Source organism: Phocoena sinus, chromosome 1 (genome assembly GCF_008692025.1).
Source record: "Phocoena sinus isolate mPhoSin1 chromosome 1, mPhoSin1.pri, whole genome shotgun sequence".
NCBI classification, from domain to species: domain Eukaryota; kingdom Metazoa; phylum Chordata; class Mammalia; order Artiodactyla; family Phocoenidae; genus Phocoena; species Phocoena sinus.
The window spans coordinates 169852631-169867059 of record NC_045763.1 but is presented as its reverse complement, the minus strand read 5'-3'; the positions used below and the strand labels follow the sequence as shown (position 1 = coordinate 169867059).

Sequence of the window (14429 nt, the reverse complement as noted above, 5' to 3'; positions counted from 1 at the left end):
TATGTATTATTGTAATATAATACAAATATTATACAAATATTCTACTTTTAGTAAAGTACAATATAATAAAACTAAATATCATTATTAATGCAGATACTATTTTTAATGGGACAGAATAAAAAATTGTTAGATTAATATTTTCAAATATCAAGTATGGATATTAAATTTATACGACATGAAATATAAAGTTGTGAATAATCACATTGAAATAGAGAATTTTAACTCAAAGAAGAGACACTGTTAAAATGTCTTCTGTAAAAGAAATATTTATTATAAATCTATTAAGCAGTACTTTTCAATGATATAATATCTACTTTATCTCAAAATAAACTCTAAGAAAAAAATATAAGTTTCTAGTGTGAAATGTGGAGCTCATGTTGACTTTGAGATAAGATTAAGAACTAAATTATTAACATACATAGTAACAGATCAGAATATACATGATACGATGTATATTTGGAATATAAAAAATTCTAAATATGTATTCTTTTTGTATTCTGCAAAGTATCCAAAAATGCTTAAAGGATACAAATGAATATCAATTCACAGAGATTATAATTAAGCATTTAGTTATTGAATTCCATTGAAAAATATTAGATAACTAGTTAGCACATGGTCAAATTACAGTTGAAGACATATGCTGGGAATATATTAAAAAATCATTTTAGGTCTGTTTTCTGTTATAAAATTTCTCCTTTATCTTAGACTAGGCTAAAAGAAAAGTTTATGTAGTTCCCTTATTTAAACCAAATCCACTTAAAATGGGCCTCCTGTTGTAAAAGGCTACAAATCGGACTAAATATTTCTACTCTAGTATCCTAAGAAACAATAAAACAACAGTTGAGTAAGACATACAGAGTAAATCACTATAGTATCATTATCAATATGCCACTCATGAAATCCTGTCTTCTATGACGTCATAAAAGGGAAAAATATTATAATATTCCTTTCTCTTACAGAATTGACTCGCGTCTGAACAGATATGTTACTGCATTGTTGAATACAAACAATATGCTTATTGTATAGCATGACAATTTAGATTAAGGATTGATGTTCACATTTTTTTTCGAATATTTAAATTTGATAAACATGTATTAAATAGTCAATAAAATCAGATTCATTTTCTTTGCTAGAATAACCACCACCACCATCACCATTATACTTTTTCTCATTCCAACCATACAAAAAAACTGGACTGAAACAATTATAAAATCTCAAGACAGAACCCTATGACCCTTATGTACAATTCTTTATGTAATATTTATGTTGGATTTCAGGTACTATATTTTAAATGGAGCCATTTATTTCCTGATCTTTCAACAGACTACTCAATTTGAATGCTAATTTAGATAAATGTCACACTGTGGAAAGACCATCCATTTCGAGAAAAGAAGATCAAGATCTCTCATCCACAGAACACGCTGATTAATTAGGATGCTTAGGGGTAGCACATCTCAGCTAACTTAAATGCTACGCTTAAGTCAGGTTAATCGGATTCACTTTGCCAGTACAGTATCCCAAAACTGATTCTGGGACGGTTCATTATTCTGAAGATTATCATTCTGAATTGTACCTGATGCACAAATTCTGGAAATACAAGAGAGTCAGGCTGAATCTCCTGGATAATGGCCCCATAATTATTATTTCCTTAATTCTCCTAAAAGAGGTGAATATAAGAGGCTGATTAGTTGGGCTCCAATAACCTAGTGCCTTATTCTAACAGAAGGACAGCAATAGTTAATTCCTCTTAACATTAAATTCTCAGGAATTTATCTGGATTCTCCCTTCACGTACATGGACAAAATTACTTTTAAGAATCAGATAACTCTGGACCAAAACCTCCTAAACAGTGCCGGTCTTTCTACAAGTAAACAGCTTAATAATTGCGGCGGTTGGGGTAGGTGGGGTGGAGAGGAGAAATTTAGAACAGGTTTTTTAGTTTGCAGTTAAGTTTTGAGATTCGATGCAGTGTCTGTCAATTTAAAATTCATTCAAAATTATTCTTCACAGACCATATTAAACACAAGGGCCGGCTCAAATATGAATGAGGTACAAAAGAAACACAAAAGGCTGCAATCAAAAGCACTTTAAATATTAAACATGAAGGGATATTATATATAAAATATGAACAGATAAGTTTTAAAGTCTAAAATTCTGCGCTTTGACCCATGATCCAACCGTTCTTTGCAACATGAGTTTCTGTGTTTAATATATCTAATAATATGTGTGACTATCATTTATTTAATATACACTATGTGATAAAGATGGTGCTGAACCCATTATGGAAACACAATCTCATTTAATCCTGACAACACTTCTGCAAAGTAATCACTGTCCCCATTTACCAGAAAGAGAAAATGAGGTTCAAATTGTAATTACAAGTAAAAAGAAGGATCAGAGTGGGGATTCACCAACGTCTGACTTCAAAATCTGTAAATTTTCTACAATATCACTTTGCTCTTCTACAAAACTAACTGGAGTCGATCCTCACTCCAACTTGTAGGTCCTACATATGCAAATTTGCATATCCACTAAAATTTATTTGTAACCCCCAAATCAATACTCATAGTGCTTTCACGGTCATTCACAGACGTGAGAAAAGCAATGAAAAACTTGAGTCACCTGAGGCACATGTGCATGCACTACTGAAGTCAAACAAGGCAACACTGCTTTCTTGTTTTCAGCTCTTAATACCGTAAACAAGTGTCCTTTTTGTGGTTTATTTAGTGCCATGTTTTCCACCTTTTCGCGCTTTCTTTGGTGATTCGCTGTGTTAAATGGTCCCCAGGCATAAGGTTGCAGTGCTGTTTGCTGCTGCTAAAGCACAAAGAATGCTGTGCTGTGCCTTACGGAGAAAACACACGTATTAGATAAGCTTTGTTCAGGCACAAGCTATAACGCTGTTGGTCATGAGTTCAATGTGAATGGATCCACAATATATGTTAAATAAGGTGTTTTTAAACGAAACCATACATAAAACAAGGCTATGCATTGATCGAATGATGAAAATGTCACGACCAAAGGCTCACAGGAACATAACCCTGCGTTTCTCTCAGGAGCAATGGTTCAGCATTCTCTAATTCAGTGTTGCCAGCAACTTTATAGAACATTACTATGGTGAATAATGAAAACTCTGATTGAAAGTTTTTCTCCAAAAATGTTTACATTAATATTTCAGTAAAAGATTCTCCTTCTGTCATTTCCTTCAAAGAACATCATTATTTTTTGTAGTCATCACCCATCTGTTTAAGAAAAAGAAACCCTATGCTGTCATTCCATTTAATGGGTTGCAGCTACATGTGTCTGACTTTGCTCAGGAAACTCATCTCTCTTAAAAGCAATCTGGCTTTCCAATGTGAAAGTCTAAGGAATTAAGTTTCATTTCTTACTAACGGATGTCAGAGATACTGTTTAAAGAAGACTGTTTCATGAGATTACGATTTTTAAGACTAGATGGTTACATGTAATAGGGACAGTACAAGCAACAACAACAACAAAAAGCTTAGCATAGGAATTTAAAAATATCAGCACAAATTGGAACTCTTACCTTTCTTGCCCAAGTCAGATATTTTATTGGGAAAAAAAAAAAAAAAAAAGATTACAGTACTTAAAACTCCAAACAAGGACAATTCAGAATTGAAAGAAAGAAAACCTGAAGGAGCCCATTGTCTTCAGCAAAATTTTGAATACAAAAAACATGGACCAGGAAAACAGTTTGTGGCCTAATGCACTAGTTCCATGATAAACACCATATATAGTATATCTCCATCAAGTGAAACTTAATCACCTTTTTACAATTGAGAGAGGGAAGGCAGCTTTTACTATGGTTAAGCCATGTATCATCAATACCATGAAGCTAGCCTATCAGTTGTAATAGCTTCTATAAAATACCACAGTGAGATTGCAATAAGCCTAGAAAATGGGCTACAAATCCCAGCTATGCTCAAGCAAGCAGTGAACCAAAAATAAAAATCGGTAAAACTGAACCAAGAGCTAGATAGCATTCATCTAGCTTCACGATTGGTAAGGCAAAGTTTATAGGCCAAGGTTTTGAAGTGACTTATTCAGATCTAAAAGACAGTCGTTATACAAAATAAAAACATTTATGTAAATTCAGGAAAAAAATCACGAAGTTTCACTCCAAAGGACATAGCACAAAAAAAGCTTACTTACAATGACCGAATACCATATTAATGTCCCTCTAAAATATCACTTTAAATATGCAAAGGTAAAGAGACTCAAAGTTGCACTTTATCACTTTTAATCTCTCCAGCTTAGACAAGCAATCTAAAAGATGTCACACATTCCTACTTAATACATTTGCTGGAATCTTTCAGATTGTAACTTTAGGTAAAGAAAATGTCAACTTTAAGTTTCTTTTCCAATCATCATATTTAAATTAGCCATTAAATGCTGAATTAACAATCAATCCATACAATAATATAAAAATACATGTATTAAATCACAATTTTCATCGATTATAAGAACTTAATAAAAATATTAATCATTTTAATATAACCATTTTGAAGAACTGGGCTGAATGTAGTGTAGTATCTAAATTATACCATCAATAGAAATGTTACATTTTCCCTTCTGCTTGGTGAAAATGAGCTCATGCAAGTATTTTTGACACTCACAGTGACACACACATTTGCCATTCTAAGGATGTGTAAGCAGCTCTCACTTTTAAACATGACAATATGATTCAGTCATACAGTATTTGTTGAAATACCAGCTTTCACATGAGTTCAATACGCTCTAAGCAAGAATGATCATTTTGACGGTTTCAGGTATCAGACAGAGAAGATAATTTAAAAGGTAAGAGTAAATGATTCCACTAGCACAGACTAGTTATCACCGTGACTAGTTTAAAACTAAGATTTTTCCAAGTACAATAAAAACTGTACTATAAAATACAATGGGTTTGCAATACAGAGCAGATTATCCAAGTAGAAAGCAAACTTGAACAAAATACAAACTCTAGCAGATTATCAACCTTACCTATTACTCATCTTAGCCCTTGTTAAAATACCCTGAGTAAAATGCAAATATTTTAAATAATGTTGGCTATATAAGATTTCTCTAAAAATGAACCATAAACGTCAACGCATCATGTTTTTAAATTTACAACAGTCAGATATGTAAAAATGAGTTCTTATCCAGTCACAATATAAACATTAAGGAATACTGATGTGAGATCTGGAAGTTTTTAATTCTCTAGGTTTTGTTAGCATTTTGGCAAAGCAAGTGATACATAAATGGTTTCAATGTAGAAAAAAAATCATAAAAGAGAAAAATATATAAGATTTACAGTAGTTTCTATCCACCCTGGGCCAACCTAGATCCCTAAAAGCCTCCCCCATCAGGTTCACTTCTGACTAAAGGAAGAATACCAGTCCTCCAGCAAAAACAGCCCCATCTTTTCATCAAAGAGGCTCTCACTTCAGTGATATTCCTCCAGGGGAAGAGGACAGGAGCCAGGTTCCCTCGAATGTCATTCCCCAGATGTTCAAAACGTAACTAATTTATTAGCATTAGAAGATTTGGTTTATAGGGGAATCTCACTGGTCCAGTTTGTAGCCTACAAAAAAATGGATTATTTTTAAGTATAACATTAGAATATGAATAAAGGATGAGGATGTGGCTTTTTATTCCATAGAAATGGATACATTTCCAAACATGAGAAGTAAACAAGAAAGCATGCCTACCATTGAAGTTGGGGTCCCTCCCGATTTTTTAATATTCTTGGAAGGCATTCCATGAAGGCGACTGAGTCTGGCTTGGAAACCTGGAAAATCAAAGTCCTCAGTTGAAGGAGGGTTTATGATCATTGGAGCATGGAATAAGATCCTATCAATTCAGAATTCAAAGTCAGTTGGAGGGGGGAAATTGTAGTTGAACAGTAGTGGGGAAGAGGCAAAATTCACACTTAAAAGATCCGAACCAATGCCTAGTAGGGTTTTAATGCAGCCAGCACATGACAACCAATTGTTTAAGCATTAGAGGATTATCCAGGGTTTTTCTTTCCTCCCAATTTATCTTTCTATCATTTCAACGTTTTTACCATGGGCCTAGCAAGAAAGCAAGTCAACCTTCCTAATAATTGAAAGCAATGAGAATTCAGTGGAGCTGAATTGCTGGTCACCATGTTTCCTCATAGCATCTTGTGTCTAGAGTCTTTCATTTCCATTTAGCACCTCCTCTTTCAACGACTATTCCTAGACTGACTCTATGTCCCCTGTATCCACCATTCAGGCAGTGCTACTGACCTCTTCTTCCCGGATGTGACATAAGGGGGAAAGAACCAGTTAGGATACTTTCAAAGACAGGATCTGGTAAATTTTTGTCCAGATCAGTAGGATCTTCCTTTTCCCACCAGGGAATGACTCCAGTGATGCCACAAGCTCCCCTGATTCCTTTTCATAAAACCAGTCGCTCTGCTCATCATCACCTGTGCAAATACAAGAAATCCCCGATAGATTCAGTTTTATCGTCCAAATAAACCGAGTTGTCAGATTCAGATTTAAAAAATACAAGACGGTAATTAAATCTGAATTTTAGATGATTCATTTTTAATATAAATATATAGTATTTGTACAAAATTTTTAGTATACGTCCAAATACGAAATGGGTCCTACATGTACTAAAAAATAATTATTTGTCTAAAATTCAAATTTAATTGGGGATCCTGTATTTTATCTGGCAATCATCTATATAATCTATAAAGAAAACTTTTTATTCTACACCATGGTTTCACTTAAGAAATTTTTTTTTAATACTATAACAAGAACTTCCATCAACAATAACATAAAATGTTATGTTTCAGAACCAATTTAAAAATGTGAAAACCAATAATATACTGGTTAATCCTTTGGCAAAAACTGTAGGGAAATCCAGTTAAGTTACTACCCTTTCCATATTAAGGAAAAATAAATCTCCTGCCAGGAATTAAATGGTATAAAATGATAGAACTCGTTCTTTGCAGCTGATAATGGTATATAATTAGCTTAATTTCATGATTTCTATGGAGTGCAAAAGGGGAAACAATCATGAACAGATGTGATTAAATGAAATTAATCTAAATTCATTAAGAAATAGTTGTGAAAAAGTTGATTTTAAATGAAAAGTGACAACACTACAGAGTTTACAGAGAAACTACACTGAACCTCTACAAGCAAGGTATTTTTAAAATAGAATCCTATTCATAGTAAGTCTGATTTCTAGGACCATCCTTCAGTGTAACCATGAAGTAACAATCAATTTAAAATTCACTTTGAAATGTGCCCTTGGTGTGAATCAACAGTATTTTTGTTTTTGTTTTTTTTTTTGCGGTACGTGGGCTTCTCACTGTTGTGGCCTCTCCCATTGCGGAGCACAGGCTCCAGATGCGCAGGCTCAGAGGCCGTGGCCCACGGGCCCAGCCGCTCCGCGGCGATGTGGGATCTTCCTAGACCGGGGTCCAAACCCGCGTCCCCTGCATCGGCAGGTGGACTCTCAACCACTGCGCCACCCGGGAAGCCCCCAAATCAACAGTATTTTGTATTTTTTTAAAAAAGGAATAATAAAGAGACTGTATATGAGACAAAAAAACAAAACAAAAAAAACCTCAAAGAAAGCAAAAACAGAAAAGCAGATGGTTTTTAAAAATAAGAGACAAATAACATTTTGAATATGATCTGAGATTCATTAGTCTTCTTCACGATTCTTAGAAAACTACTAGCTTCTAAGAGGGTCGTCACAACTGCTGTAAACTTTTTCCCTTTACAGAAGATTTCTGGTTTCCAAATCTCTTACTACAGATGTTTTAAACACAAACTAAAAAAAAACCCTTAAACTTCCATTGAAAATGATTTTATGGGAAATGGCTGTATTTAGAATTATGAGGGAGTTAAAAATTTAAACCATTTGGAAAACCAAAGTCACCTGTTTATTTCAATTGAGGATTTAATAAAAATTATTTTTTTAAAACAACAACAATTCAAAGCACAAATATATTAGTACTTTCATTGAGAGTTATAGTAGGAGTTCACAGGTCAGGTACAAGCATAAGAAAAGAAAGGGAGTCACTTGAAACTGACTACCCTAGATCTTAATTCCAATTAGACAACATTATAATAGAAAAATGGGGTTATTTTATTTTTGATGTGATATACAACTTTATTCTTAATACAGAAATCAAATAGCTACAGATTAAGAACTTGGGCTCTAAAGTCAGACAGAAACAATTAGATTTCTACTGTTTTGTAACAATGGGGAAGTTACTTCAACTTTATTAGTCTGGGTTTCATCATCTGGAAAAAAAAAGAGGGGGAGATCTCATAGGGCTGTATTAAGAATCAAACAAGAACTTAAAGTTAAGTTAAAATGTAAAAAGCAATTAGCAATATGAAACATGATAGGCTCCACATAAATGCTAGCAGATTATTCTAAGCCATCCAATGCTTCTCAAGATGGATAGGCTTGTACAAAACGTTATTTTTTTTTAAAAGTGTTTTCATTTCATTTCATTACCAAAGGCAATGTTTATAACATAAACTTTGGGTGAACATAGGTGTTTTAACAAGAATTTAGGTATATTATCAAGGTAGTTCAAGCTACTCTTAGCCCTGAGGTTTCTAACGTATTTCAGTGAAGTCTACGGTCTTCAAAACAATTTATGTATCTATTTATCAGGGACAGATGGTTTACAAGTAAGCAAAAAGGAATAATAATTTAATTTACTAATTTGTACAGCCAAGAGGAGGAAAAGACTAAGAAAAAAATGTGGCGCAGCTATTATTTTATCCTTTTTTCATAACATCATTAAACTATTTATAATTTTAAAAAAAATTTGTGGGTTTTTTTTTTCCATTAGAACTTACTGCTTTCCTCTAAAGATCTCAAGAAAGGAAGAAAACACTTATGATAAGTATTCGTATGTATGATCCTGCCCCCTTAGTAAGGTTTTCATATTTTCTACTGGGACAGGTAGTTTCAAAATAATGCCACGTTAAAGTGTGAACAGCTTCAGGAAATTTCAAAGATGGGAAAGATGTAAGTTGAAAGACATTACTGTTTAACAGTGTACACTATTGAATTCAGGAAAATGTCTAATTACTTACAAATGGATAGGATGAATAAATGTCACAGCTGAATAAAAATGACAAATGACTTGCAAATCCACCTTATTAATGCTAAACAGAATTAAATACATTTGGAACCAGGTGGAGAATGAGAACCAGGGTCTTGTGAACTTGCTAAAAGAGACAAAATTGAAAAGACTTGAGGTATGTAAAGTTTTCTCAAGGAAGATAATCCTTCCTTAACATTATAGCTCCACAGACTAGCTTTTGGAGATAATTAAACCCCAGCCCACTAAGCAGTGTGTGGATTGCACTAAGGTAAATGGATTGCAGTCATCAATTTATGAAACAACTAGTAATAAGCACAACTTAAGAATGAAGGCATTTTTTCGCAAAGAGATAAAAAAATAGCATCTCAGTACCTTGTCTTCCCTCATCATTGGTAAACAAACCAGCATCAGTGCTGCTGAGACTGCTGGATTCACTAAAATAAGGGAAAAGAAAAAAAAAAAACAGATCAAAAGAACAATTGATCTCTCAGTTGTTCAAATTTAAAGAGACATGGCAGCTCAGAGATGGAACTTAAGCCTGACAAAGATCTGAAAGAAAATAAGATGATTTTTTTTAATCAAACTGCAAATATCTCGGTTCCATTAACTACAGAGCATATTATTTTTTGGCACATAAAACCACAGGAATCTAATGGGACTCTGACAGCAAGCCAAGATGTGACTGCAACGAGGTGCTGACACAATTGATGCACTTTATTATCTGCTTTCATCAAATGCTTACTGCTCCTTTCTTATTCCAGGCAATTTACCTTGAGCCCTGAACACCACTGCGGAATGAAATGGGGAAAGTCCCAATCAAAAGCAGGCTCAGCCTTTCTTCAGCACATGAAGTAAATACAAGAGCCTGGGACAGAATTACTTTTCATAGCCATATTTGCAAATATTCCAGAAGAGACATTACTTAAGAATTCCCAACAACTCTATTATTTGGCAAGGAGGAAAGAAGTTTACAATGGTAACAATCCATTAAATCAAAGCTCAGGTCTCTCTGAGCAGAAAATGAATATTGCCAATTATTAAGGAGGAAGTTATACCTTCCACAACTTCTGTATATTTCCACAGAAGTTGGAGAGTATGATACAGAGTCAAACTTAACATATAATGAAAATAAATAGTAAATATTCAACTGACATGAATTAAACTGTCACTTAGTTTTATCAGAAGCGATGTTTATATGAGAGTCTAGTTAGTTAAAAAACCATAAGGACAAGGTCAGATAATAAGGGGTTTAGTTTTTAAACAATATTGAGTGATGTTCTTAAAAATTCTCATATACTTTCTTTTTTACTGTAATTCTTAATTCTAACCAATCAGGAAATCGCCCCAGGTGATTTTTAAGTTATAATACTTTTCCTATCAACAGGGAGAATTCTGTAATCTTAGTTTTAAAAAAAAAAAAGCATCCTAATCTGTTTAAAAATATTTCAATTGGGAGTTCAGCATTAAAATTCTAGATGAAATTCTAAATCCACATACTTTTTTGATTCAAAATATCGTTTCAGATTTTTGTTTGATTTTTTTAAAAATAAATATAAACAAAAAGTATAAAAATTTAAGTGGCACATTCTCCCAAGAAACTGAATTAGTACCTTTTTCTTTAACTTTCTTCAAATTAAGTGAATGTACGAAACTATCCTGCACATATGTTAAGGAAAGAAAACAATAGTTTTTAAAAGCATCATATCAATACATATTTTCTTATTACAAACAGGTATGCTCTTCTATACATAATGGTGTTAGACTATTAAAAACATTGCAGAATCTTTCTGCTATTTAGCTGACCAAACGACTATGGATTTTTTTTTTTTCTCTGTGACTGAGTAGTGCTTTCTCGTCCGCCCTCATCAACACAACTCTAATAAAGGGCCTTAACATACACACTTGGGTTAAATTCTTTTTCTGAAACCCTCGAGGCAAAATTATTTAAAATTTCATACATTTTACACTTTAGAAAGGTACATTCTAAAATGCCTAAGAGGAGTCTGGGGTAGCACTTCATAATCAAACATAGTATTAATATATTTTTTCAATTAACTGAAGGAATATCCATGTTAAATACAGGTCAAGTTAGGTCTGGCCACAAATTAATTAGTTTTTTCACAGCTTTCAGGATTCAGATTTGCAGATAAAGGGCTGCGAATCTATGTGCCTTTATTATTGTTTTTTCAATGGTCTTCCAATCTCTCTGAGTTCAGATTTACCCCCTTTAATCTATTCTACACATAGCCAGCTTCATCTTTTTCAAAACATAACTGGTTGACTAAAAATATTAGGTATCTCTGGACCACAAAAAGGACAGTAAATAAAAACAAAAGAAATTCTAATAAAGTATTGACTTCCGTTAATGTGTCAACATTGGCCCATTAGTTCTGACAAATGTACCATAGTAAACGGATGATATTACTAATAGGAGAAGCTGGGTGTAGGATGTATGGGAACAGGGTATACAGAAACTGTGCTATCTTTGCAAGCTTTCCGTAAATCTAGAACTATTCTAAAAGAAAGTTTATAAAACACACAGGTGCATATATGTCTGTGTGTAAAAAAAAAAAAAAGTCTATTAAAATTCTTATGTATAAAATAGGTAACTAATAAGAACCTGCTGTATAAAAAAGTTAAATTCAAAAAATATTCTTAAATTACTTCCTCAGATTTATAGGCTTAAATTTAGTCATCAAGGCTTTCCATGGATGGGCTCCCACTTAAATTCTTCCCATCCCCATCTCCGGTCCTTTTGTTTATGTCCTTTCTCCAAGAGGTATCCCTATCTCCTCTCTCTTCTCTGCTGTTCTTCTTAAAGATACAAGAAAATCAGAATTCCCTCTCTAAGATCAGCTCTTAGCCCTTAACGATCCTTGGCCTATTTTGAGATGTTTTTACACGTGTTTTAAACAACATGCTTCCTTATTTACATTTCATCTAATTGACATCTAGCTAGTTGCTCCAAGTATATCATGTAGTTGTTAGTGGGTACAATAAATCAGAACAAGAACTTAAACAGAAGCAAGGCTTTCCATTTTCAGGAGCTGAGGGTCATTATGGCTTATCTTCAAGGACACCTCTTCCCACCGTTTTTTAGTATGACTTTTATAGAACAGTATTTAGAGGAGAATATATTCCATGAATGCTTGCTGAATTAATGCATGGATACCAATCCCAATCCCCTGCCCCAATCTGTTCATTTCCTATTCTTGATACCTGTGCATCATCTGAGATTCCTCTTTCTCATTCATCCTCCCAAAAATATAGGCAGCCAACCTTCCACTTATTCCAACTCTTAAAACTGCTCCTATATATTTTTTTGTCCTCTACTACTGCTGCCGTAATTCACCTCCCTCTTAAGGATGGACTGGAAGGTCAGCCAAAACTAGACAAGCCACTGTTGTCAAGGTCAGGTATCTTGATAAAATATAAATCTAATTGACTAAAAATTCTTCACTGACTTCCCATTACTTGTATGATGAAATCCAAACTACCATTGCACACAGGCCTTCAAAACACAATTATTGCTGTAGCCTCCGTTCCCACTTTATGTAATGCAGTTACATTACCTATACTTTCCCACATACATAGCACTCGCTTCACAACCATGTCTCTGCATAACTTATTCCCTCTACCTGAGATGATCCGCCTTAACTCCTCGATATCTGAACAAGGCTTTCAGTCACAGTTCTTTAGGAAGTTTTCCCTCACCAGTACCTTCCACTCAGCACATTTCTTTTTCATCATTTGCTTGTTTGGCTATTCCAGGTTATGAGGCTGAAGAGAACCGGGGCTGTCTTATTTGTCTTGGGACCATGAGTGGTGAACAGTAAACAGCAGTTATTCAGATGTGTGTTAAATCACACACACAGAGTGAAGTAGTTCCGTTCTTATCTATAAATCAGTTCCAAGGCAATATACAGCTTTTTATAATAGAAAAGCTTTGGAAGTGGTCTCAAAAAATGCTTATTCTTGTTGGGAAGATACTTTAAATATTTAGCAATCTTCCCACAAAGGGAATATGCACCTAACTCTTAAGTGACCACAAAGAATAGCTGTATAGCTAAGTTTAAAATATGAGGAAATAAATTTAATTTATTCAAGAGTGAAAACATCCTTTTTGAAAATTTGTACTTAGCCTGTTGACTGCTGGGTAGCCTGATGGCACCTAATACTCAAATATTTTTACAATGAATAGAAATGAAGAGAGTTTTATCTCATTTCTAGTCCAGTCTGTCAATAAAAGGAAGACATCAATAAAAGAAGGGGCTTACACCATCAATCCAGAAAGCAGGTAATCTGTGAATAATACAGAATTGAGGATCTATCTCAGCTGCCACACACCCTCCCTCCCAGCAACTAAGCAAGATAATTACTTTCAAGTCAAGCTGGATGGTCCTCAGTCACAATGGCCCAATACCTGCATACAAATAATTCTCATTCCGGTATAAAAATGACAACTTTCTTGGAAGAAAAGCAGGTACCATAAACTTCTCAAAACCTCCCTGAAACATTTATGTAATTTTTAGTTCTTTAGGAAAATTACATAAATAGCAAACCACCTCTAATAAAAGGTCCATTCTATAAACTTATACCAGGTCCTACGCATACCTGTAACCACATTTACAAGGGGAAAGAAAAAAATATACATATATATACGCTTATGAGATCCATAGCTCACAATCCACATGATTAAAATGTTGCCAATCTTACCAATTAAAAATCAAATACTCTTTCCCAGACCATTTTTAAAGAATATTTTTTTCTTGACCATAGTTGTGCATTTGATTTCAACGACATGCTTAAAAGGATGAACAGTGTCAACGTTTTCTCATTCCTGCAGGTAACATTAGTTCTGTGTAAAAGAAAAGTGATCACTTACCTTTTGAAGGCGTCAAAACAGTCCTTAACAGCTATCATTGCAGTATACCTCTTTTCTAGAATGGACAGATTAGACTAACTGCCAAAGGATTACTGCTTCTCCCATTTGTCTAATGACAAGATCAGGAGCTTCTAGACTATAAATTGGGTTTTACAATTCATAAGTGATCAGAATTCCTAGCAATCTACAGACTTCTTAAAATATCTAGCCACTCACGGTGAAGTGGTATCCACTTTTATTCTCAGGAATCAGAATAAACTGATGAACCGTGACACTAAAAAGCACCGGCGGCTAGAGCTCTATAATTAAACAAGTAAATAATTATAAATGCAATTCTAACAGTTATAAATGTGCTGTTATTCAAAAGCATTCTTTCCCATTGAAAATCCATTTCCTTTTCTCTTTGTAGCTGAAAATTAAGTCATTATAACA

General features: G+C 33.8%; 1 protein-coding gene across 1 annotated transcript in view; it reads right to left on the bottom strand.

Annotated features, from left to right (window-relative positions):
- The window catches only part of GPATCH2 (G-patch domain containing 2), a 202166-nt gene that overhangs the window by 176891 nt on the left and 10846 nt on the right, over positions 1-14429 (bottom strand). Inside the window, 4 exon segments of the mRNA XM_032634110.1 lie at positions 5709-5788; positions 6270-6410; positions 6413-6451; positions 9485-9546. Of these exon segments, the coding sequence (XP_032490001.1) occupies positions 5709-5788; positions 6270-6410; positions 6413-6451; positions 9485-9546 (322 nt within the window).